General features: G+C 60.1%; 1 protein-coding gene and 2 gene segments (V, D, J or C); all 3 read right to left on the bottom strand.

Moving 5' to 3' along the window:
- Positions 1–4,204: 4,204 nt before the first annotated feature.
- Positions 4,205–4,713, bottom strand: LOC118252984 (Ig lambda chain V-1 region-like). The segment is given in 2 exon segments: positions 4,205–4,524; positions 4,668–4,713. Coding segments are annotated over 2 exon segments (366 nt in total).
- An 8,404-nt stretch (positions 4,714–13,117) lies between these two features.
- Positions 13,118–14,804, bottom strand: LOC126913515 (immunoglobulin lambda-1 light chain-like). The gene is made up of 3 exons (XM_050714279.1): positions 14,522–14,804; positions 13,779–14,063; positions 13,118–13,302 (listed from the first exon to the last, which is right to left on the bottom strand). Exons 1-3 carry the CDS (start codon positions 14,802–14,804, stop codon positions 13,118–13,120), a joined length of 753 nt encoding a protein of 250 aa, XP_050570236.1.
- Positions 14,805–14,924: 120 nt separating this feature from the next.
- On the bottom strand, positions 14,925–15,472 carry LOC118252833 (Ig lambda chain V-1 region-like). The segment is given in 2 exon segments: positions 14,925–15,283; positions 15,427–15,472. Coding segments are annotated over 2 exon segments (405 nt in total).
- Between the last annotated feature and the right edge of the window lie 8,880 nt (positions 15,473–24,352).

The raw sequence follows: 24,352 nt of genomic DNA, 5'->3' as shown, positions 1-24,352 counted from the left end.
GGCGAGATCCCACCAGCTGCGCGTCCCCACGCCGACGGGGCTGTGCCGCGGACCCTGACTCCCTCTTAAACCCCTGCCCGGCCGCAGCACGGCCCCTCCATGCAAATGCGGCCCTGCGCTCTCGGCCACGTCCCGCGCCTCGCTCCCCACCTCCCCGCCCGGCCCCTCCACTGCAGGCACAGGGGGGTTGTCCCCGGCCTCGTGGTGGGGACACGTGGCAGCACCCAGGCCCAAAAGTGGCGCACACGGAACCGCTTGCCTCAGACGGGGCCCTGCAGGCATGTAACCAAGCAGCCAGGGAGTGCCGGGACACAGGGGCTGGTGGGCACCAAGCAGCACTCGCAGCTCCCACAGCCCAGCTGTGAGGTGCGGACACCCCCGGCCTCAGCACCCCATTGCTCCATCTTCCCCTCACAGAGCTTTCCATGTCCATGGCTGCTGCTGCTGCTTTTCTCCAACACAACCGCTGCCTGCCCAGGCACACAGGAGCCGAGTGGCTGGCAGCGGTTCGACAGAAGAGGCCCCAGGGACTGGCAGGACCCCCAGCACACTGGGGCCAGCAAAGTGCCTTGGGGCAAAGGAGGCCACCAGCAGCCGCGGCTGCGTTAGCAGGAGCCCTGAGGATGGCGAAGGGCTCAGAACGCCACTCACACGGGGACGGCTGGCATTTCTCAGCCCTGAGAGCAAGAGGCCCGGGGCTGTCTTAGCCATGGGAGAGCTCCTGCAGGGGCACGAAGGAAATGGAGCCAGGCGCTTCTCAGAGGCAACCAGCACTGGCACGAGAGGCAACGGGCACAGGCTGACGAACCGGGAATCACAAATCACCGCATGGTTTGGGCTGAAAGTGACCTTAACAACCACCTGGCCCCAGCCCCCTCCATGGGCACGCTGCCTCCCACCACACCAGGTGTCCCAAAGGCCCGTCCAGCCTGGCCTTGGGCTCTTCAGGGGTGGGGCAGCCACAGCTTCTCTGGGCAGCCTGTTGCAGAGCCTTACTGCCATTAAGTGAACAATTCCTTCCTGATATCTAACCTAAATCTACCTGCTATCAGTTTAAAACCATCACCCCTTGTCCTATTACTACGTGCCCCTGTAAAAAGTCTCTCTCCGTCTTTCCTATAAGCTGCCCCCAAATGCTGAAAGGCTGCAACACGGGCTCCCCAGAGCTTTCTCTTCTCCAGGCTAAACGAGCCCAGTTCCCTCAGCCTTTCTTTGCAGGAGAGGTGCTCCAGCCCGCTGATCATTTTGGTCGTACTCTGTTCAATAGAGCAAAACGCGTCTCTGCTGCAAGGCCCGTGAAACGCTTGCAACGCGTGTCCTGGAGAGCCGCTGAGCCTCCATCTTGGAGGCCTTCACACCAAAACGGGACAGGCCCTGGGCAAGCGGCAGCAGCCGGCCCAGCGTGGAGCAGGGTGGGAGGAGACAATCTCCAGGTCAGCGCCAGCCCCAGCCGTCTGGGGCTTTCCCCAGCCCCAGCACCTGTGCTTCCCCCTTACTCTGCTGCTCTTCTGCCCTGGCTCCTGCAGGCAGCACAGAGGGGACGTGCAGGAACGGGGCACGTGCCACACAGCAGGACCGACCTCACGGGGGCATTTCCTGATCCTAGACCAGGCCCAAGCTGCAGCAGCAGGCACCCGAGGGGCCCTGGTACCACAGCAGCTTGGCTTCTCACTTCCCCATTGCTGGGACTCGCCGTGACCAGCGCTGCCATCCCAGGCACCACAATAACAGACAGCCTCGTCTTTGGCTTGGACCCCAGTGATGGTTAACATGTTCTTGGTGCCAGATGTAGAACCAGAGAACCGCGAAGGGATTCCCGACGGTCTCTTGTTGTCGTAGTAGATCATGGTGACAGGGCCAGTGCCAGGGGTATTCCGCTGGTACCAGCCATAGCTGTTGCTACTCCCAGCAGCTGGGTCCTGCAGCATGGGGCAGGGACGGGGCTGCTGGGGCCATCCCGTCCCTGAGGGATGGGCACAGCCCTGGGGCTCTGCGGGGGGGCAGAGCAGGGACGCCAGGCACAGCCACCTGCATCACTGGGCTGCAAGGGCAGCAACGAGACGGGGACCTGCACCACTGGAGGGAACGGTAGGGAGCCAGCTGCTCCTGCGATGGCAGGAGGTTTTTGTATCACTTCCCCATTGCTCTGTGTCACTGTGTCAGCACTAGCACTGCTGTCGTAGCTCCCACAGTAATAGACGGCCTCGTCCTCGGCTTGAACCCCAGTGATGGTTAACGTGGCTGTGGAGCCAGATTTGGAACCAGAGAATCGTGAAGGGATGCCCGAGGGTCTGTTGCTGCTGCCATAGATCACAGTGACAGGGGCACTGCCGGGGGTCTTCTGCTGGTACCAGCCATAACTGTAGCTGCTGCTACCCCCGGAGCAGGTGATCTGCACGGTGTCTCCCGGGTTCGCCGACTTCGAGGCCGGCTGAGTCAGCGCTGCCTGGACCAGGGAACCTGGAGAGGGAGAGAAGAGAGGGAAGAAATCGGGGCTCAGCGAGTGCCCCACATGCACAGCCCTCACCGCGCAGCAGCGGGACGAGGACAGGGCCCCGTTGCCCAAATGCCCCAGCCGGGCACAGCGAGTGTGTCCAGGGCACCTGAGGTGTGGGCGAGCACCGCGAGGAGGAGAGGGGCCCAGGCCATGGCGAGATCCCACCAGCTGCGCGTCCCCACGCCGACGGGGCTGTGCCGCGAACCCCGACTCCCTCTTAAACCCCTGCCCGGCCGCAGCACGGCCCCTCCATGCAAATGCGGCCCCGCGCTCTCGGCCACGTCCCGCGCCTCGCTCCCCACCTCCCCGCCCGGCCCCTCCACTGCAGGCACAGGGGGGTTGTCCCCGGCCTCGTGGTGGGGACACGTGGCAGCACCCAGGCCCAAAAGTGGCGCACACGGAGCCCCCACCCCAGCCCCTGTAGCTACGTGGCCAAACAGCCGGGGAGAGCTGGGGCTGGCGAGGACCACACCGCGGAGGAGTTGGTGCCTGTGCTGGGCTGGAAGGACTAATCCTTGCCAGGGAATTGCCATGGGAGGCATTCTCAGGGTCTGGTGGCACTAAACTGGGATCTGCCATGGGGAAAGCCTGTCCCAGGGGGCTGAGAAAGGGCTGCAGCAGAGCCCCTGGTTGCTTCCTTCCTAGCTCCTCATCTGATTGTTATCTGCCACCCCAGAGCACCGGGCAGCTTGACATGGAGAAGGCAAGGGCAGCAGCACGTGGGGCAGGGAGTGGGGCTGTTAGCAAAGTGCAGACCTCCTCCGCGGCTGCGGGGTGCTCGGTGCTGCTCTGCCCATCCCTCCCACTGTGTACCAAGGTCCTGGGGACAGAACTAGGGACAGGACTGCACCCTTGGCCCCGAACTTCCCCCACACATGCCTTATCCCTCTGCCCCAGCATGCTCACAGGAATGCAGCAAATGTCCCTACACAGGACATTCGGCACCAGGTGATGTGCAGGAGCCCTCGCCCTCACACCCAGCGGTAGCCCTGGTGCTGGGGTTAGGGAGCAGGATGAGGACACGGTCAGGGTCCTGGGCAGCCCTTTGTGGTCCTGGGGACGTGGCTGGGGCAGGGACCAGGGCCAGGGGCTGCCCAGGTTCCCCAGTGACAGGCTGGGAAAATTCTGCACAGACCCAGCATGAGCCCAAAGCACTGGCACTGGGCAAACACAGCCAGTGCTGCAGCAGCACAGGGGTCTGTCCTCCTGCGGCATGCTGGAGCCGTCCACAGTCAGCCCTGAGCTGCCCCTGCAGCCTCGTACAGCGGCCTGTAGCCACAGCATCCACACAAAACATCCCCTCTCATGGTTTGAACGTGAAGCTTTGACCTGGCTCTTTAGCGATCCACACATTGTGGTCTCTTGGTGCTTTCTGCAGGCTGACCCCCTGCAGCGATGCCCCAGGGCAGCGGCTGTAGCCGGGCAGGGAGGCAGCCATCAGGGCATGGGGAGCAGCCTGGGAGCACAGGGGTACCTAGGCCCTGCAGCTTGGGGCAGGGATGGAGCTGCTGGGGCCATCCCATCCTTGAGGGATGGGCACAGCCCTGGGGCTCTGCGGGAGGGCAGAGCAGGGACACCAGGCACCTGCAGCAGTGGGCTCCAAGGGCAGCACTGAGACAGGGACCTGCACCACCGGAGGGGACAGTAGGGAGCCAGCTGCTCCTGCAATGGCAGGAGGTTTTTGTGTCACTTCCCCATTGCTCTGTGTCACTGTGTCAATTTAGTATTGCTGTCCCTGCTCCCACAGTAATAGACGGCCTCATCCTCGGCTTGGACACTAGTGATGGTTAACGTGGCCGTGGAGCCAGACAAGGAACCAGAGAATCGCGAAGGGATGCCCGAGGGTCTCTTGTCATTGCTATAGATCACGGTGACAGGGCCAGTGCCAGGAGTCTTCTGCTGGTACCAGCCATACCAATATTTGCCATTACTGTCAGCGCTACCCCCGGAGCAGGTGATCTGCACGGTGTCTCCCGGGTTCACCGACTTCGAGAACGGCTGAGTCGTTGCAGCCTGGACCAGGGAACCTGGAGAGGGAGAGAAGAGAGGGAAGAAATCGGGGCTCAGCGAGTGCCCCACATGCACAGCCCTCACCACACAGCAGCAGAACGAGGACAGGGCCCCGTTGCCCAAATGCCCCGGCCGGGCGCAGCGAGTGTGTCCAGGGCACCTGAGGTGTGGGCGAGCACCGCGAGGAGGAGAGGGGCCCAGGCCATGGCGAGATCCCACCAGCTGCGCGTCCCCACGCCGACGGGGCTGTGCCGCGGACCCTGACTCCCTCTTAAACCCCTGCCCGGCCGCAGCACGGCCCCTCCATGCAAATGCGGCCCTGCGCTCTCGGCCACGTCCCGCGCCTCGCTCCCCACCTCCCCGCCCGGCCCCTCCACTGCAGGCACAGGGGGGTTGTCCCCGGCCTCGTGGTGGGGACACGTGGCAGCACCCAGGCCCAAAAGTGGCGCACACGGAACCGCTTGCCTCAGACGGGGCCCTGCAGGCATGTAACCAAGCAGCCAGGGAGTGCCGGGACACAGGGGCTGGTGGGCACCAAGCAGCACTCGCAGCTCCCACAGCCCAGCTGTGAGGTGCGGACACCCCCGGCCTCAGCACCCCATTGCTCCATCTTCCCCTCACAGAGCTTTCCATGTCCATGGCTGCTGCTGCTGCTTTTCTCCAACACAACCGCTGCCTGCCCAGGCACACAGGAGCCGAGTGGCTGGCAGCGGTTCGACAGAAGAGGCCCCAGGGACTGGCAGGACCCCCAGCACACTGGGGCCAGCAAAGTGCCTTGGGGCAAAGGAGGCCACCAGCAGCCGCGGCTGCGTTAGCAGGAGCCCTGAGGATGGCGAAGGGCTCAGAACGCCACTCACACGGGGACGGCTGGCATTTCTCAGCCCTGAGAGCAAGAGGCCCGGGGCTGTCTTAGCCATGGGAGAGCTCCTGCAGGGGCACGAAGGAAATGGAGCCAGGCGCTTCTCAGAGGCAACCAGCACTGGCACGAGAGGCAACGGGCACAGGCTGACGAACCGGGAATCACAAATCACCGCATGGTTTGGGCTGAAAGTGACCTTAACAACCACCTGGCCCCAGCCCCCTCCATGGGCACGCTGCCTCCCACCACACCAGGTGTCCCAAAGGCCCGTCCAGCCTGGCCTTGGGCTCTTCAGGGGTGGGGCAGCCACAGCTTCTCTGGGCAGCCTGTTGCAGAGCCTTACTGCCATTAAGTGAACAATTCCTTCCTGATATCTAACCTAAATCTACCTGCTATCAGTTTAAAACCATCACCCCTTGTCCTATTACTACGTGCCCCTGTAAAAAGTCTCTCTCCGTCTTTCCTATAAGCTGCCCCCAAATGCTGAAAGGCTGCAACACGGGCTCCCCAGAGCTTTCTCTTCTCCAGGCTAAACGAGCCCAGTTCCCTCAGCCTTTCTTTGCAGGAGAGGTGCTCCAGCCCGCTGATCATTTTGGTCGTACTCTGTTCAATAGAGCAAAACGCGTCTCTGCTGCAAGGCCCGTGAAACGCTTGCAACGCGTGTCCTGGAGAGCCGCTGAGCCTCCATCTTGGAGGCCTTCACACCAAAACGGGACAGGCCCTGGGCAAGCGGCAGCAGCCGGCCCAGCGTGGAGCAGGGTGGGAGGAGACAATCTCCAGGTCAGCGCCAGCCCCAGCCGTCTGGGGCTTTCCCCAGCCCCAGCACCTGTGCTTCCCCCTTACTCTGCTGCTCTTCTGCCCTGGCTCCTGCAGGCAGCACAGAGGGGACGTGCAGGAACGGGGCACGTGCCACACAGCAGGACCGACCTCACGGGGGCATTTCCTGATCCTAGACCAGGCCCAAGCTGCAGCAGCAGGCACCCGAGGGGCCCTGGTACCACAGCAGCTTGGCTTCTCACTTCCCCATTGCTGGGACTCGCCGTGACCAGCGCTGCCATCCCAGGCACCACAATAACAGACAGCCTCGTCTTTGGCTTGGACCCCAGTGATGGTTAACATGTTCTTGGTGCCAGATGTAGAACCAGAGAACCGCGAAGGGATTCCCGACGGTCTCTTGTTGTCGTAGTAGATCATGGTGACAGGGCCAGTGCCAGGGGTATTCCGCTGGTACCAGCCATAGCTGTTGCTACTCCCAGCAGCTGGGTCCTGCAGCATGGGGCAGGGACGGGGCTGCTGGGGCCATCCCGTCCCTGAGGGATGGGCACAGCCCTGGGGCTCTGCGGGGGGGCAGAGCAGGGACGCCAGGCACAGCCACCTGCATCACTGGGCTGCAAGGGCAGCAACGAGACGGGGACCTGCACCACTGGAGGGAACGGTAGGGAGCCAGCTGCTCCTGCGATGGCAGGAGGTTTTTGTATCACTTCCCCATTGCTCTGTGCTGCTGTGACACCAGTAGCACTGCCGCCGTAGCTCCCACAGTAATAGACGGCCTCGTCCTCGGCTTGGACCCCAGTGATGGTTAACGTGGCTGTGGAGCCAGATTTGGAACCAGAGAATCGTGAAGGGATGCCCGAGGGTCTGTTGGTATTGTCATAGATCACGGTGACAGGGGCACTGCCGGGGGTCTTCTGCTGGAACCAGCCATAGTAGCTACCACCCCCAGAGCAGGTGATCTGCACTGTGTCTCCCGGGTTCGCTGACTTTGAGGCCGGCTGAGTCAGCGCTGCCTGGACCAGGGAACCTGGAGAGGGAGAGAAGAGAGGGAAGAAAAGGGGGCTCAGTGAGTGCCCCACATGCACAGTCCTCACCACGCAGCAGCAGAACGAGGACAGGGCCCTGTTGCCCAAATGCCCCGGCCGGGCGCAGCGAGTGTGTCCAGGGCACCTGAGGTGTGGGCGAGCACCGCGAGGAGGAGAGGGGCCCAGGCCATGGCGAGATCCCACCAGCTGCGCGTCCCCACGCCGACGGGGCTGTGCCGCGGACCCCGACTCCCTCTTAAACCCCTGCCCGGCCGCAGCACGGCCCCTCCATGCAAATGCGGCCCCGCGCTCTCGGCCACGTCCCGCGCCTCGCTCCCCACCTCCCCGCCCGGCCCCTCCACTGCAGGCACAGGGGGGTTGTCCCCGGCCTCGTGGTGGGGATACGTGGCAGCACCCAGGCCCAAAAGTGGCGCACACGGAGCCCCCACCCCAGCCCCTGTAGCTACGTGGCCAAACAGCCGGGGAGAGCTGGGGCTGGCGGGGACCACACCACGGAGGAGTTGGTGCCTGTGCTGGGCTGGAAGGACTAATCCTTGCCAGGGAATTGCCATGGGAGGAATTCTCAGGGTCTGGTGGCACTAAACTGGGATCTGCCATGGGGAAAGCCTGTCCCAGGGGGCTGAGAAAGGGCCGCAGCAGAGCCCCTGGTTGCTTCCTTCCTAGCTCCTCATCTGATTGTTATCTGCCACCCCAGAGCACCGGGCAGCTTGACATGGAGAAGGCAAGGGCAGCAGCACGTGGGGCAGGGAGTGGGGCTGTTAGCAAAGTGCAGACCTCCTCCGCGGCTGCAGGGTGCTCGGTGCTGCTCTGCCCATCCCTCCCACTGTGTACCAAGGTCCTGGGGACAGAACTAGGGACAGGACTGCACCCGTGCCCCTCTAACTTCCCCCACTCATGCCTTATCCCTCTGCCCCAGCATGCTCACAGGAATGCAGCAAATGTCCCTACACAGGACATTCGGCACCAGGTGATGTGCAGGAGCCCTCGCCCTCACACCCAGCGGTAGCCCTGGTGCTGGGGTTAGGGAGCAGGATGGGGACAGGGTCAGGGTCCTGGGCAGCCCTTTGTGGTCCTGGGGACGTGGCTGGGGCAGGGACCAGGGCCAGGGGCTGCCCAGGTTCCCCAGCGACAGGCTGGGAAAATTCTGCACAGACCCAGCATGAGCCCAAAGCACTGGCACTGGGCAAACACAGCCAGTGCTGCAGCAGCACAGGGGTCTGTCCTCCTGCGGCATGCTGGAGCCGTCCACAGTCAGCCCTGAGCTGCCCCTGCAGCCTCGTACAGCGGCCTGTAGCCACAGCATCCACACAAAACATCCCCTCTCATGGTTTGAACGTGAAGCTTTGACCTGGCTCTTTAGCGATCCACACATTGTGGTCTCTTGGTGCTTTTGCAGGCTGACCCCCTGCAGCGATGCCCCAGGGCAGCGGCTGTAGCCGGGCAGGGAGGCAGCCATCAGGGCATGGGGAGCAGCCTGGGAGCACAGGGGTACCTGGGCCCTGCAGCTTGGGGCAGGGATGGAGCTGCTGGGGCCATCCCATCCCAGAGGGATGAGCACAGCTCTGGGGCTCTGCGGGAGGGCAGAGCAGGGACACCAGGCACAGACAGCCACCTGCAGCACTGGGCTGCAAGGGCAACACTGAGATGGGGACCTGCGCCACCAACAGAGGGGACAGCAGGGAGCAAACTGCTCCTGCGATGGCAGGAGGTTTTTGTATCACTTCCCCATTGCTCTGTGTCACTGTTATAAATTAGTCCTGCTGACCCAACTAGCACTGTAATAGATGGCCTCGTCCTCGGCTTTGACCCCAGTGATGGTTAACGTGGCCATGGAGCCAGAAAAGGAACCAGAGAATCACGAAGGGATGCCTGAGGGTCTCTTGTCATTGCCATAGATCACGGTGACAGGGCCAGTGCCGGGGGTCTTCTGCTGGTACCAGCCAAAGTAGTCGCCAGTACCCCTGGAGCAGGTGATCTGCATGGTGTCTCCCGGGTTTGCCAACTTCGAGGCCAGCTGAGTCAGCGCTGCGTGGACCAGCATACTTGGAGACGGAGAGGAGAGAGGGGAGAAAACGGGGCTCAGCGAGTGCCCCCCCCCACCCCCCCCAGACGTCACCATGAACTGGGAAAAGGAATACCACCACTGGAAGAGAAAAGACCTGCAGCCATGACAGAGAAGAGAAGAAAACCTTCATCTTTAGCTCCTGTGTCTCCCTCACTTCCACATCTCCCTGCATCACTAAACCTGCACCACTGCTGCCATCGTAGTTTCCAGAGTAATAGACACCTCATCCTTGGCTTGGACCCCAGTGATGGTTAACGTGCCCGTGGAGCCAGATGTAGAACCAGAGAATTGTGTAGAGATTCCTGATGGTCTCTTGTTGTCATAGTAGATCACGGTGACAGGGCCAGTGCCAGGGGTCTTCTGCTACTACCAGCCATAGCTGTTGCTACTCCCAGCAGCTGGGTCCTGCAGCATGGGGCAGGGACGGGGCTGCTGGGGCCATCACTTCCCTGAGGGATGGACACAGCCCTGGGGCTCTGCGGGAGGGCAGAGCAGGGACGCCAGGCACAGCCACCTGCAGCATTGGGCTGCAAATGCAGCACTAGATGGGGACCTGCGCCACCATCCGAGGGACAGCAGGGAGCCAGCCACTCCTGCGATGGCAGGAGGTTTTTGTATCACTTCCCCATTGCTCTGTGCCTCTGTGACACCAGTAGTACTGCTGTCGTAGCTCGCACAGTAATAGATGGCCTCGTCCTCGGCTTGGACCCCAGTGATGGTTAACGTGGCTGTGGAGCCAGATGCGGAACCAGAGAATCGCGAAGGGATGCCCAAGGGTCTCTGGTTGTTCACCATCTTCGAGGCAGGCTGAGTCACCGCTACTAGGACCGGGGAACCTGGAGAGGGAGAGGAGAGAGGGGAGAAAACGGGGCTCAGCGATTGCCCCACACGCACAGACCTCACCGTGCAGTATTGGTACAAGAAATGAGCCTGGAGGCTCTGATGACACCGAGGGACTGACAGCCCTGAACATAGCGCCCATGGCCAGAGCCCCAGAGCCTTGCAAGGACACCTGCCAGAACCAGGGATGCTTAATACCATAAACGGTGGAGAAGGGACTGGGCCTTGGCCATGTTTGATGAGTAGAGCCCAGACCAGCCCCAGACATCTCCCCTGGGCACTAGGGCATAAAAGGGAGGAAACTCAGAGCTATGGTCATGCAGAGGGGCCAGGAACCTGCCTCAGGCCCACAGACCTGCTCAGCTCTGAGGCACAAGGGTAGAAAACCTCCACTTCTAGCTGTGGTCTGTCCCTCATGCCCTCATTGCTCTGTGTCACTATATCAGCACCAGCACTGCTGTCGTAGCTCCCACAGTAATAGACAGCCTCGTCCTTGGATTGGACCCCAGTGATGGTTAATGTGTTCGTGGAGCCAGATGTAGAACCAGAGAATCACGAAGGGATGCCCGAGGGTCTGTTGGTGTTGTCATAGATCACGGTGACAGGGCCAGTGCCAGGGGTCTTCTGCTGGTACCAGCCATAGTTGCTGCTACTGCCAGAGCAGGTGATCTGCACGGTGTCTCCCAGGTTCACCGACTTCGAGGACAGCTGAGTCAGCGCTGCCTGGACCAGGGAACCTGGACAGGGAGAGGAGAGAGAGGAGAAAATGGGGCTCAGTGAGTGCCCCACATGCACGGACCTCACTGTGCAGCTGCGGGACAGGGCCCAGGCACCCAAAGGCTGCAGGCCCAGGAAGGAATCCACAGCCCCTGACAAATGGGAGCCTGAGGACCTGGGGTTGCTGGTGCAGTGCAGGGCTCCTTTGCGCCATCCCCTGCCCAGGTGATGGGCACAGACTCTGCACTATGGGGTGGGGCGGGCAGGGCTGAGTTGGGGTCCTGTGCCACCATCAGAGGGGACGGCAGGGAGACAACTGCTCCTGCGATGGCAGGAGGTTTTTGTATCACTTCCCCATTGCTCTGTGTCACTATACCAGCACTAGCACTGCTGTCGAAGCTCCCACAGTAATAGACAGCCTCGTCCTCGGCTTGGACACCAGTGATGGTTAGCGTGTTCGTGGACCCAGATGTGGAACCACGGAATCGCGAAGCGATGCCCGAGGGTCTCTTGTCGTTGCTATAGATCACGGTGACAGGGCCAGTGCCAGGGGTCTTCTGCTGGTACCAGCCATAGTAGCCGTAGCTGCTCCCGGAGCAGGTGATCTGCACGGTGTTTCCCAGGTTCACCGACTTCGAGGCCGGCTGAGTCAGCGCTGCCTGGACCAGGGAACCTGGAGAGGGAGAGGAGAGAGGGGAGAAAACGGGGCTCAGCGAGTGCCCCACACATACCGCCCCATGAACTGGGAAAAGGAACACCACCGCTGGAAGAGAAGAGTCTCAGCTGCAGCCATGACAGAGAAGGGCAGAAAACCTTCATCTTTAGCTCCCGTCTCTCCCTCACTTCCACATCTCCCTGCGTCACTAAGCCAGCACCACTGCTGTCCTCGTAGTACCCACAGTAATAGACGGCCTTGTCCTCGGTTTAGACACCAGTGATGGTTAACGTGCCCGTGGAGCCAGATTTGGAACCAGAGAATCGTGAAGGGATGCCCGAGGGTCTCTGGTTGTTGTTGTAGATCACGGTGACAGGGGCACTGCCAGGGGTCTTCTGCTGGTGCCAGCCATAGTAGCCGCTACCCCCGGAGCAGGTGATCTGCACGGTGTCTCCTGGGTTCGCCGACTTCGAGGCCGGCTGAGTAATTGCTGCCTGGACCAGGGAACCTGGAGAGGGAGAGGAGAGAGGGGAGAAAACGTGGCTCAGCGAGTGCCCCACATGCACAGACCTCACCGCGCAGCAGTGGGACAAGGATGGTCCCAGTGCCAAAAGATCTTGGTCCCACGCAGGGAGCCACAGCCCCACACACAGACAACGGACAGAGTCCCAGGGCCCCTGCAAGGAGAGATGGAAGCAGCAGCAAGAGAGGCACCAACGGGAGCAGGCAATGGGGCTGGGGACAATATAAATCCGTGCCTGTTTTAGGGACAGGAACAAGGCACACCAGCCCCAATGATACCTCCCATACCACAAGGAACAATGGGGAGTACATTCACAGCCATGGTCGTAGAGATGGGATAAGAACCTGCCTACAGCCACAGCTCTGCACGGCCAACAGGAAGGAGAGAAAACCCTCCTACGGCTTTGGATTTTCCCACATCTTGTAACTCGTTGTCACCATAAGGCACTCCAGCTGCTGTCGTAGCCACCACAGTAATAGACGGCCTCGTCCTCGGCTTGGACACCAGTGATGGTTAACATGGCTGTGGAGCCAGATTTGGAACCAGAGAATCGCGAAGGGATGCCCGAAGGTCTGTTGGAGTTTCTATAGCTCACTGTAACAGGGGCACTGCCAGGGGTCTTCTGCTGGTATCAGCTGTACCGAAAGCTACCCCCAGAACCACACATCTCTGCAGCTTGTCGCATGGACACAGACATCACCGGTGCCTGAACCAGACCACTGGGCAACCAAAGGGCTGAGGCAGGAGCGCTCCTTGTCTGCCCAGGGAATGCCCAGGACTCCCCAGGTGCCCAACGCGCACGCACCCAGCCACGTGCACTGCAGGCAGCTGTGCAGCTGCAGAGCCCTGGGCAACACTCAGCCTGGGGTAGCTGAAATGCAGCGAAGCCCCGGGACATGGTGGACAAGGGGAAGGGCAGCAGGTCATTCGGTGACATGGCCCTGCCTAGCTGAGAGGAAGGGGGAGACTAAACCGACCTCTCTGACATGCAGGATCTCTCTGCCCAGTCAGCATCATCTTGTCATAACCACTGCTGCTGTCGGAGCTCCCACAGTAATAGACAGCCTCATCCTCAGCTGGGACACCAGTGATGGTTAAGGTGGCTGTGGAGCCAGATGTAGAACGAGAGAATCACGAAGGGATGCCCGAGGGTCTCTTGGTGTTGTCATAGATCACGGTGACAGGGACAGTGCCAGGGGTCTTCTGCTGGTACCAGCCATAGCTACCGCTGCTCCCAGAGCAGGTGATCTGCACGGTGTCTCCCGGGTTCACCGACTTTGAGGCCGGCTGAGTAATCGCTGCCTGGACCAGGGAACCTGGAGAGGGAGAGAAGAGAGGGGAGAAAACAGGGCTCAGCAAGTGCCCCACACGCACAGACCTCACCGTGCAGCAATGGGACGGGGCCCCTGAGCCTGGAGGCTCTGCTGACACTGAGGGACCGACAGCCCTGAACATAGAGCCCATGACCAGAGCCCCAGAGCCTCGCAAGGACACCTGCCAGAACCAGGGATGCTGAATATCACAAACGGTGGAGAAGGGACCAGGCTCTGGCCATGTTTGGTTAGTAGAGCCCAGCCCAGCCTCAGACATCTCCCCTGGACACTGGAGCATGAAAGGGAGGAAACTCACAGCTACGGTCATGCAGAGGGGCCAGGAACCTGCCTCAGCCCCACAGCCCTGCTCAGCTCTGAGGCACAAGGGCACGAAGCCACCATTTCTAGATGTGGTCTGTCCTTCACTTCCACATTTCTCTGTGTCACTATACCAGCATCAGTGCTGCTGTCCCAGTTACCACAGTAATAGACGGCCTCGTCCTCAGCTTGGACACCGGTGATGGTTAATGTGTTTGTGGAGCCAGATGTGGAACCAGAGAATCGTGAAGGGATGCCCGAGGGTCTCTTGTTGTCACTATAGATCACGGTGACAGAGGCACTGCCAGGGGTCTTCTGCTGGTACCAGCTGTACCAATATTTGCCACTGCTGGCAGCGCTACCCCTGGAGCAGGTGATCTGCACGGTGTCTCCCAGGTTCGCCAACTTCGAGGCCAGCTGAGACACTGCTGCCTGGACCAGGGAGCCTGGAGAGGGAGAGGAGGAGAGAAAATCGGGCTCAGCGAGTGCCCCACATACACAGACCTCCCCCATTAGCAGCAGGACAGGGATGGTCCAAGTGGCAAAAGATCTTGGTCCCACGCAGGGAGCCACAGCCCCACACACAGACAATGGACAGAGTCCCAGGGCCCCTGCAAGGAGAGATGGAAGCAGCAGCAAGAGAGGCACCAACGGGAGCAGGCAATGGGGCTGGGGACAATATAAATCCGTGCCTGTTTTAGGGACAGGAACAAGGCACACCAGCCCCAATGATACCTCCCATACCACAAGGAACAATGGGGAGTACGTTCACAGTCATGGTCGTAGAGATAGGATAAGAACCTGCCTACAGCCACAGCTCTGCACGGCTAACAGGAAGGAGAGAAAACCTTCCTAAGGCTTTGGATTCTCCCACATCTTGTAACTCGTTGTTACCGTACAGCACTCCAGCTGCTGTCGTAGCCACCACAGTAATAGACGGCCTCGTCCTCGGCTTGGACCCCAGTGATGGTTAACGTGGCTGTGGAGCCAGATTTGGAACCAGAGAATCGTGAAGGGATGCCTGAGGGTCTCTGGTTGTTGTTGTAGATCACGGTGACAAGGTCACTGCCAGGGGCCTTCTGCTGGAACCAGCCATAGCCACTGCTACTCCCGGAGCAGGTGATCTGCACGGTGTCTCCTGGGTTTGCCAGCTTCGAGGCTGGCTGAGTCCGCACTGCCTGGACCATGGAACCAGGAGAGGGAGAGGAGAGAGGGGAGAAAACGGGGCTCAGAGAGCCAGGAAACTTGCAGCTGTGGTCATACAGAGGATCCAGGAACCTGCCTCGGCTCCACAGACTGCTCAGCCCTTACGGAGAAGGGCAGAAAGCCTCCATTTCTAGCTGTGGTCTGTCCCTCATGTCCCCATCGCTCTGTGTCACTATACCAGCATCAGTGCTGTCCCTGCTCCCACAGTAATAGACAGCCTCATCCTTGGCTTGGACCCCAGTGATGGTTAACGTGGCCGTGGAGCCAGACAAGGAACCAGAGAATCGTGAAGGGATGCCCAAGGGTCTCTTGTCATTCCAACAGATCACAGTGACAGGGCCAGTGCCAGGCGTCTTCTGCTGGTACCAGCCATAGCTGTTGCTACTCCCAGAGCAGGTGATCTGCACTGGGTTCACCGACTTCGAGAACGGCTGAGACACTGCTGCCTGGACCAGGGAACCTGGAGAGGGAGAAGAGAGAGGGGAGAAAACGGGGCTCAGCGAGTGCCCCACATGTGCAGCCCTCACCACGCAGCAGCAGAACGAGGACAGGGCCCCGTTGCCCAAATGCCCCGGCCGGGCGCAGCGAGTGTGTCCAGGGCACCTGAGGTGTGGGCGAGCACCGCGAGGAGGAGAGGGGCCCAGGCCATGGCGAGATCCCACCAGCTGCGCGTCCCCACGCCGACGGGGCTGTGCCGCGGACCCCGACTCCCTCTTAAACCCCTGCCCGGCCGCAGCACGGCCCCTCCCCACACACTCGGCCCCACGGTCTCTGGCAGCCCCTGCCCCAGCGCTCCCCCTGCCCACAGCACTCATGTTCCCAGCCTCCAAACCACAAACAGCCCGCAGCCATGCACGCTCCACGGGGCCGCTTGGCAGCCAAACCAGGTCGTGCTCAGCACGAGGTTGGAAACTGGGAGAAATTTCTTCTCAGAAAGAGTGGTTCTGCCTTGGAACAGCCTGCCCGAGGAGGTGCTGGACTCACCACCCCTGGGGGTGTTCAAGGGAAGGCTGGATGTGGTCCTTAGGGACATAGTTCAGTGGGTGACATCGGTGGTATGGGGACAGGGGTGACCGGATGCTGCTGAGGTGCTTTCCTCCCCCAACCACTCGGTGATTCTCTGCACATCTGCCCGCGCTGAGCCCCAGCCGAGCCACCCGGCAGGGCTGAGGGCTGGCAGCGACGCTTTGCCCCCCGCCTGGCCGCAGGAGCTGCCTTCTCCTCCCCGGCGCTCCCCGCGGGGCTCCGCAGCCGGCCAGGCCCTGGCCCCGCGCTGCAGCAGCGCCTCCTGCCCGCCGCAGGCCTCGCACAGCGCCACGAGGGGATCCCGGGGCCGTCGGACCCTGGCGGCAGCTGCAGGAGACTGAGAAGGAGAAACACAAGGGTTAGAAATCAGCCAAAGACTCCTCACCAACACCGTGCAGGGTCACGCGATCCAAGACACAAACGCACCCGTCACCACCCAAGCTCCCAATGTCTCTCTCAGTGCACACACCCCGGGATGCCTGCACCATTTGTCAGCAAAGAGCAACTGCAGAGCAAAGAACTGGGATCTCATGCTCGACAGGAACTGTGTGGGCATCAGGAGCTTCAGGGCTACTCAGCAGTAAGTAAACATGCACACATCCCCTGTGCCTGTGACTCCCAAGCAAGCTGAGGGACTGCAGCAGCCTCACAGCAATCAAGACCAGATGGCTGCACGAGTTCACATGAACTCAGTAGCATGCATCATCCACAAACTCGTCCAGCCAGAGGCAACCCCACTGTCACCCACTTACAGCGAGGGCCACAGCAGGCTCCAAAAGGGACACTGTCCCAATCCCAACATCGCCCAGTGCCAGCAGCGGGAGCACTGACACCCACAAACAGCAGGGAACCCATGAGCCCGTAGCACCCATCAACAGGCACCCAGGGCAGATGGATACTGGCAACCCTGCGGCCTAAGCTCCCACAGTAATAGACAGCCTCGTCCCCGGCTTGGACCCCAGTGATGGTTAATGTGGCTGTGGAGCCAGATGTAGAAGCAGAGAATCGCGAAGGGATGCCCAAGTGTCTCTGGTTGTTGTTGTAGATCATGGTGACAGGGGCACTGCCAGGGGTCTTCTGCTGGAACCAGGCATAGTAGCTGCTACCCCCGGAGCAGGTGATCTGCACGGTGTCTCCCAGGTTCACTGACTTCGAGGCCGGCTGAGTCAGTGCTGCCTGGACCAGGGAACCTGGAGAGGGAGAGGAGAGAGGGGAGAAATCGGGCCTCAGCGAGTGCCCTGCACACAAAACCATCTTCATGTACTGCGAAAGGGATCAACATCACTGGAAGAAAAGAGACCTCAGGTGCCCCCTTGTGGGAGGAGGGCAGAAAACCTTTGTCTTTAGCTCTATGCTCTCCCGCACTTCCACATCTCTCTGCATCACTAAACCAGCAACACTGCTGTCCCAGCTCCCACAGTAATAGACAGCCTCGTCCTCGGCTTGGACCCCAGTGATGGTTAATGTGCCCGTGGAGCCAGATATAGAACCAGAGAATCGTGAAGGGATGCCCGAGGGTCTCTTGTCATTGGCATAGATCACAGTGCCAGGGCCAGTGCCAGGCATCATCTGCTGGTACCAGCCATACCAGCTGCTACCCCCAGAACAGGTGATCTGCACGGTGTGTCCCAGGTTCACTGACTTTGAGGCCGGCTGAGTATTCGCTGCCTGGACCAGGGAACCTAGAGAGGGAGAGAAGAGAGGGGAGAAATCGGGGCTCAGTGAGTACCCCACACACACAGACCACACCGCGCATTAATGAGACAGGGCCATGGGCCTTGGAGCTCATCCCCATTGCGTTCTGTCACCCTGAAACCAATGTAGCTGCTGTCATAGTTCCCACAGTAATAGACAGCCTCGTCCTCAGCTTGGACCCCAGTGATGGTTAACGTGGCTGTGGAGCCAGATGTAGAACCAGAGAATCGCGAAGGGATGCCCGAGGGTCTCTTGGTGTCCTCATAGATCACGGTGACAGGGCCAGTGCCAGGCGTCTTCTGCTGGTACCAGCCATAGTAGTTGTAGCTGCTCCCGGAGCAGGTGATCTGCACGGTGTCTCCCAGGTTCGCCAATTTCGAGGCTGGCTGAGTCAGTGCTTCCTGGACCAGGGAACCTGGAGAGGGAGAGGAGAGAGGGGAGAAATCAGGGCTCAGCAAGTGCCCCACATGCACAGACCTCACCACGCAACAGTGGGATAGGGCCCCTGAGCCTGGAGACTGATGACACTGAGGGACTGACAGGCCTGAACACAGAGCCCATGGCCAGAGCCCCACGGCCTTGCAAGGACACCTGCCAGAACCAGGGATGCTGAATATCACTGCTCAGTCCTGCTTAGGTCTAACAGGCAAGGGCAAAAAGCCTCCATTTTTACCTGTGGTCTGTCCTTCACTTCCACATTTCTCTGTGCCACTATACCAGCATCAGTACTGCTGTCCCAGTTACCACAGAAATAGACGGCCTCGTCCTCGGCTTGGACACCAGTGATGGTTAACGTGGCTGTGGAGCCAGATGTAGAAGCAGAGAATCGCGAAGGGATGCCCGAAGGTCTCTTGTTGTCACTATAGATCACGGTGACAGGGGCACTGCCAGGGGCCTTCTGCTGGTACCAGCCATAACCATAGCTGCTGCTACCCCCGGAGCAGGTGATCTGCACGGTGTCTCCCGGGTTCGTTGACTTCGATGCCGGCTGAGTCAGCGCTGCCTGGACCAGGGAACCTGGAGAGGGAGAGGAGAGAGGGGAGAAAACGGGGCTCAGCGAGTACCCCACATGCACAGCACTCCCCCCACAGCAGTGAGACAGGGCCAAGGGCCTTAGAGCACATCCCCATTGCTCTCTGTCACCCTCACACCAATATAGCTGCTGTCGTTGCTCCCACAGTAATAGACGGCCTCATCGTCGGCTTGGACCCCAGTGATGGTTAATGTGTTCGTGGAGCCAGATGTAGAACCAGAGAATCGTGAAGGGATGCCCGAGGGTCTCTGGTTGTTGTTGTAGATCACAGTGACAGGGCCAGTGACAGGGGTCTTCTGCTGGAACCAGCCATATTCGTTGTAGCTACCCCCGGAGCAGGTGATCTGCACGATTTCTCCCAGGTTCGCCAACTTTGAGGCCGGCTGAGTCAGTGCTGCCTGGACCAGGGAACCTGGAGAGGGAGAGGAGAGAGGGGAGAAATCAGGGCTGAGCGAGTGCCCCACACGCACAGCCCTCACCACACATCAGTGGGACAGGGCCCCTGAGCCTGGAGACTCCGATGACACCATTTGACCGACAGCCCTCAACACAGATTCCGTGGCCAGAGCCCCACAGTCTTGCAAGGACACTTGCATGAACCAGGGATGCTGAATATCACTTCTCAGTCCTGCTTAGGCCTGAGGTTCAAGGGCAAAAAGCCTCCATTTTTACCTGTGGTCTGTCCTTCACTTCCACATTTCTCTGTGTCACTATAAAAGCATCAGCACTGCTGTCCCAGTTACCACAGAAATAGACGGCCTCGTCCTCGGCTTGGACACCAGTGATGGTTAATGTGGACGTGGAGCCAGATGTGGAACCAGAGAATCGTGAAGGGATGCCCGAGGGTCTCTTGTTGTCACTATAGATCACGGTGACAGGGGCACTGCCAGGGGTCTTCTGCTGGTACCAGCCATAGTAGCTGCTGCTATCCCCGGATCAGGTGATCTGCACGGTTGTGGTGCTTTTACTCGGGTGGGCGGTCAAGCTCCACCACAACCGCTCTCTCACTCCCCCTCCTCAAAGGGAAAGGGGGAGAAAAATACAATGCAAAGGGCTCAAGTGTTGAGATAAGGACTGGGAGATCACTCAACAATTATCATGACAGGTAAAACAGACTCAGCATAGGGAGATAGTACGGTTTATTGCCTATTACTAACAAGCTAGAGAAGTGAGAAACAAAAGAAAGAAACCAAAAGCACCTTCCCCCCATCCGTCCTCTTCCACTGAGCGGCGCAGGGGAATCGGGGAATGGGGGTTATGGTCAGTCTATAGCGCTTCTTCTCTGCCGCTCCTTCTTAGTCACTCTTGTCCTCTGTGCTGTGGGGCCCCTCCCATGGGATGCAGTCCTTGGTGAACTGATCCAGTGTGGGCTTCCCACAGGCAGCAGCTCTTCAAGAACTGCTCCAGATATGGGTCCGTACCACGGGGTCCATCCCTCAGGAGCAAACTGCTCCAACCTGGGTTCCCCACGGGCAGCAGCTCCTGCCACGTCACCTGCTCCTGCGCGGTCTCCTCTCCACGGGCTACAGGTCCAGCCTGGAATCTGCTCCGGCAGGGGTCTTCTACAGGCTGCAGCCTCCGTCGGTGCAGGTCCACCTGCTCCACAGTGGTCTCCTCCATGGGCTGCAGCGTGGAACCTGCTCCACCATGGTATTCCATGGGCTGCAGGAGGACGGCCTGCCTCACCATGGTCGTCACCACAGGCCGCAGGGGACTTCTGCTCTGGTGCCTGCAGCACCTCTCCCCCTCCTTCTTCACTGACCTTGGTGCCTGCAAGGCTGTTCCTCACTCCTCTCACCCTCCCAGCTGCTGTATGGTGCAGCTTTTTTTTTTTTTATTTCCCGTCTTAAATATGGTCTCACAGAGGTGCAAACAACAAATTGCTTATTGGCTCACCTCTGGTCAGCAGCGGGGCCCATACCTAACATTGGGCAGCTTCTAGATTCTTCTCACAGAAGCTACACCTATGCCCCCTGCTACCAAAACCTCGCCACGTAAACCCACTACAACGGTGTCTCTTTGAGTTGGCCATCTTCGAGGCCAGCTGAGTCAGCACTGCCTGGACCAGGGAACCTGGAGAGGGAGAGGAGAAAGGGGAGAAAACAGGGCTCAGCGAGTGCCCCACATGCACAGACCTCCCCAAGAACTGGGAAAGGGAATACCACCACTGGAAGAGAAGAGACCTCGGCTGCAGCCATGACGGAGAAGGGCAGAAAACCTTCATCTTTAGCTCCCCTCTCTCCCTCACCTCCACATCTCCCTGCATCACTAAACCAGCACCACTGCTACCATCGTTGCTTCCACAGTAAGAGACAGCCTCGTCCTCGGCTTGAACCCCAGTGATGGTTAACGTGCCCGTGGAGCCAGATGTAGAAGCAGAGAATCATGAAGGGATGCCCGAGGGTCTGCTGGTGTCTCTATAGATCACAGTGACAGGGCCAGTGCCAGGGGTCTTCTGCTGGTACCAGCCATAACTGTAGCTGCTCCCGGAGCAGGTGATCTGCACGGTGTCTCCCGAGTTCACCGATTTTGAGGCCGGCTGAGTAATTGCTGCCTGGACCAGGGAACCTGGAGAGGGAGAGGAGAGAGGGGAGAAATCGGAGCTCAGCGAGTGCCCCACACACACAGACCTCACCGCGCAGCAGCAGGACAGGGCCCAGGCACCCAAAGCTGCAGGCCCAGGAAGGAATCCACAGCCCCTGACAAATGGGAGCCTGAGGACCTGGGGTTGCTGGTGCAGCGCAGGGCTCCTTTGGGCCATCCCCTGCCCAGATGATGGGCACAGACCCTGCACTATGGGGTGGGGCGGGCAGGGCTGAGTTGGGGTCCTGTGCCACCATCAGAGGGGACGGCAGGGAGACAACTGCTCCTGCGATGGCAGAAGGTTTTTGTATCACTTCCCCATTGCCCTGTGTCACTATACCAGCACTAGCACTGCTGTCCCAGCCACCACAGTAATAGACAGCCTCGTCCTCGGCTTGGACCCCAGTGATGGTTAACGTGGACGTGGAGCCAGACAAGGAACCAGAGAATCGTGAAGGGATGCCCGAGGGTCTCTTGTCGTTGTAGTAGATCACAGTGACAGGGCCAGTGCCAGGGGTCTTCTGCTGGAACCAGCCAAAGTAGCTGCTGCTACCCCCGGAGCAGGTGATCTGCACGGTGTCCCCCGGGTTCACTGACTTCGAGGCTGGCTGAGTCAGCGCTGCCTGGACCAGGGAACCTGGAGAGGGAGAGGAGAGAGGGGAGAAAACGGGGCTCAGTGAGTGCCCCACATGCACAGCCCTCACTGCTGCTGTCGTAGGCACCACAGTAGTAGACAGCCTCGTCCTTGGCTTGGACCCCAGTGATGATAAACGTGCTCGTGGAGCCAGATGCAGAACCAGAGAATCGTGAAGGGATGACCGAGGGTCTCTTTACGCTCTCATAGCTCATGGTGACGAGGCCAGTGGCAAGGGTCTTCTGCTGATCGCAGCCATAATAATATTTGCCATCACTGGTGGTGCTACCCCCAGAGCAGATGATCTGCACGGTGTGTCCTTGGTTCACCAACTTCGAGGTCGTCTGAGTTGTCACAGCCTGGACCAGGGAACCTGGAGAGGGAGAGGAGAGAGAGGAGAAAATGGGGCTCAGCGAGTGCCCCACATGCACAGACTTCACTGTGCAGTTGCGGGACAGGGCCCAAGCACCCGAAGTCTGCAGGCCCAGGAAGGAATCCACAGCCCCTGACAAATGGGAGCCTGAGGACCTGGGGTTGCTGGTGCAGCGCAGGGCTCCTTTGGGCCATCCCCTGCCCAGATGATGGGCACAGACCCTGCACTACAGGGTGGGACAGGCAGGGCTGAGTTGGGGTCCTGTGCCACCATCAGAGGGGACGGCAGGGAGACAACTGCTCCTGCGATGGCAGGAGGTTTTTGTATCACTTTCCCATTGCCTTGTGTCACTGTGTCAGCACTAGCACTGCTGTCGTAGCTCCCACAGTAATAGACGGCCTCGTCCTCGGCTTGGACCCCAGTGATGGTTAACGTAGCTGTGGAGCCAGATTTGGAACCAGAGAATCGTGAAGGGATGCCCGAGGGTCTCTTGTCGTTCTGGTAGATCACGGTGACAGGGCCAGTGCCAGGGGTCTTCTGCTGGAACCACGCATAGTAGCTATCACCCCCAGAGCAGGTGATCTGCACGGTGTCTCCTGGGTTCACCGACTTCGAGGCCGGCTGAGTAATCGCTGCCTGGACCAGGGAACCTGGAGAGGGAGAGGAGAGAGGGGAGAAAACGGGGCTCAGCGAGTGCCCCACATGTACAGACCTCACCAGGCTGCAGCAGTGGGATGAGGCCACTCTGCCTACAGGCACCCATCAGGCAGCAGGACCTGTGGCTCCACAAGGCTGCCCATGAGCTGACGGTGGTGGGCACTCGTGAGTCCCACTCCAGAGGCCACCTGGATTCATACCCCCAGTCAGGAGCAGCCCCGCTCTCAGCTCTGATTTGTACCTGGCAGCCCCTCGTGTCCAGGAGCCACCACACACATGGGAAATGCCCCCACCTGCAAAACTCCCTGGCCCCGCAATGCCCACCCCAAGGTGCCCAGGACTCGAGCAGCCGATGGGCAGGGGAAAGGGCATCATTGCCGGGGGCTCCATTCCTGCAAGCAGCACAGAGGGGATGTGCTGGAACAGGGCACTTGCCACGTGATGGGTTCCATCCCACTGGGCACATTGGCAGCTTCTTCACCATGTTCAAGCAGCAGCAGCAGGCAGTCAAGGGGCCCTGGGCCACACCAGTAAAGTGACTCACTTCCTAACTGCTGGGACTCACTGTGACCCTGGCAAGCACTGCCGTCCCTGCTCCCACAGTAATAGACTGCCTTGTCCTGGGCTTGGACACCAGTGATGGTTAATGTGGCTGTGGAGCCAGATTTGGAACCAGAGAATTGCGAAGGGATGCCCGAAGGTCTGTTGGAGTTTCTATAGCTCACTGTAACAGGGGCACCGCCAGGGGTCTTCTGCTGGTATCAGCTGTACCGAAAGCTACCCCCAGAACCACACATCTCTGCAGCTTGTTGCATGGACACAGACATCACCGGTGCTTGAACCAGACCACTGGGCAACCAAAGGGCTGAGGCAGGAGCGCTCCTTGTCTGCCCAGGGCATGCCCAGGACTCCCCAGGTGCCCAACGCGCACGCACCCAGCCACGTGCACTGCAGGCAGCTGTGCAGCTGCAGAGCCCTGGGCAACACTCAGCCTGGGGTAGCTGAAATGCAGCGAAGCCCCGGGACATGGTGGACAAGGGGAAGGGCAGCAGGTCATTCGGTGACATGGCCCTGCCTAGCTGAGAGGAAGGGGGAGACTAAACCGACCTCTCTGACATGCAGGATCTCTCTGCCCAGTCAGCATCATCTTGTCATAACCACTGCTGCTGTCGGAGCTCCCACAGTAATAGACAGCCTCATCCTCAGCTGGGACACCAGTGATGGTTAACGTGGCTGTGTAGCCAGATGTAGAACCAGAGAATCGCGAAAGGATGCCCGAGGGTCTCTTGTCATTGCCATAGATCACGGTGACAGGGACAGTGCCAGGGGTCTTCTGCTGGAACCAGCCATAAGCGTAGCTACTCCCGGAGCAGGTGATCTGCACGGTGTCTCCCAGGTTCGCCAACTTTGAGGCTGGCTGAGTAATCGCTGCCTGGACCAGGGAACCTGGAGAGGGAGAGGAGAGAGGGGAGAAAACAGGGCTCAGCGAGTGCCCCAGCGTGGAGCAGGCTGGGGGAGACGATCTCCA

This window comes from Cygnus atratus, chromosome 17 (assembly GCF_013377495.2).
Source record: "Cygnus atratus isolate AKBS03 ecotype Queensland, Australia chromosome 17, CAtr_DNAZoo_HiC_assembly, whole genome shotgun sequence".
Taxonomy (NCBI): domain Eukaryota; kingdom Metazoa; phylum Chordata; class Aves; order Anseriformes; family Anatidae; genus Cygnus; species Cygnus atratus.
The sequence above is the reverse complement of the archived record's forward strand: the minus strand, read 5'-3'. Positions and strand labels throughout refer to the sequence as shown.

What these genes read in the sequence shown, in the direction of transcription:
- LOC126913515 (XM_050714279.1), bottom strand. Translation starts at nt 14,804, where the DNA reads ATGGTCCAGGCAGTGCGGACTCAGCCAGCCTCGAAGCTGGCAAACCCA. An exon ending in TGGCTACGACAGCAGCTGGA is followed by an intron (nt 14,064 to 14,521) that starts GTGCTGTACGGT and finishes CTCCCTCTCCAG; the next exon opens with GCTCCCTGGTCCAGGCAGCA. An exon ending in CGAGGCCGTCTATTACTGTG is followed by an intron (nt 13,303 to 13,778) that starts GTAACTGGGACA and finishes CTCCCTCTCCAG; the next exon opens with GTTCCCTGGTCCAGGCAGCG.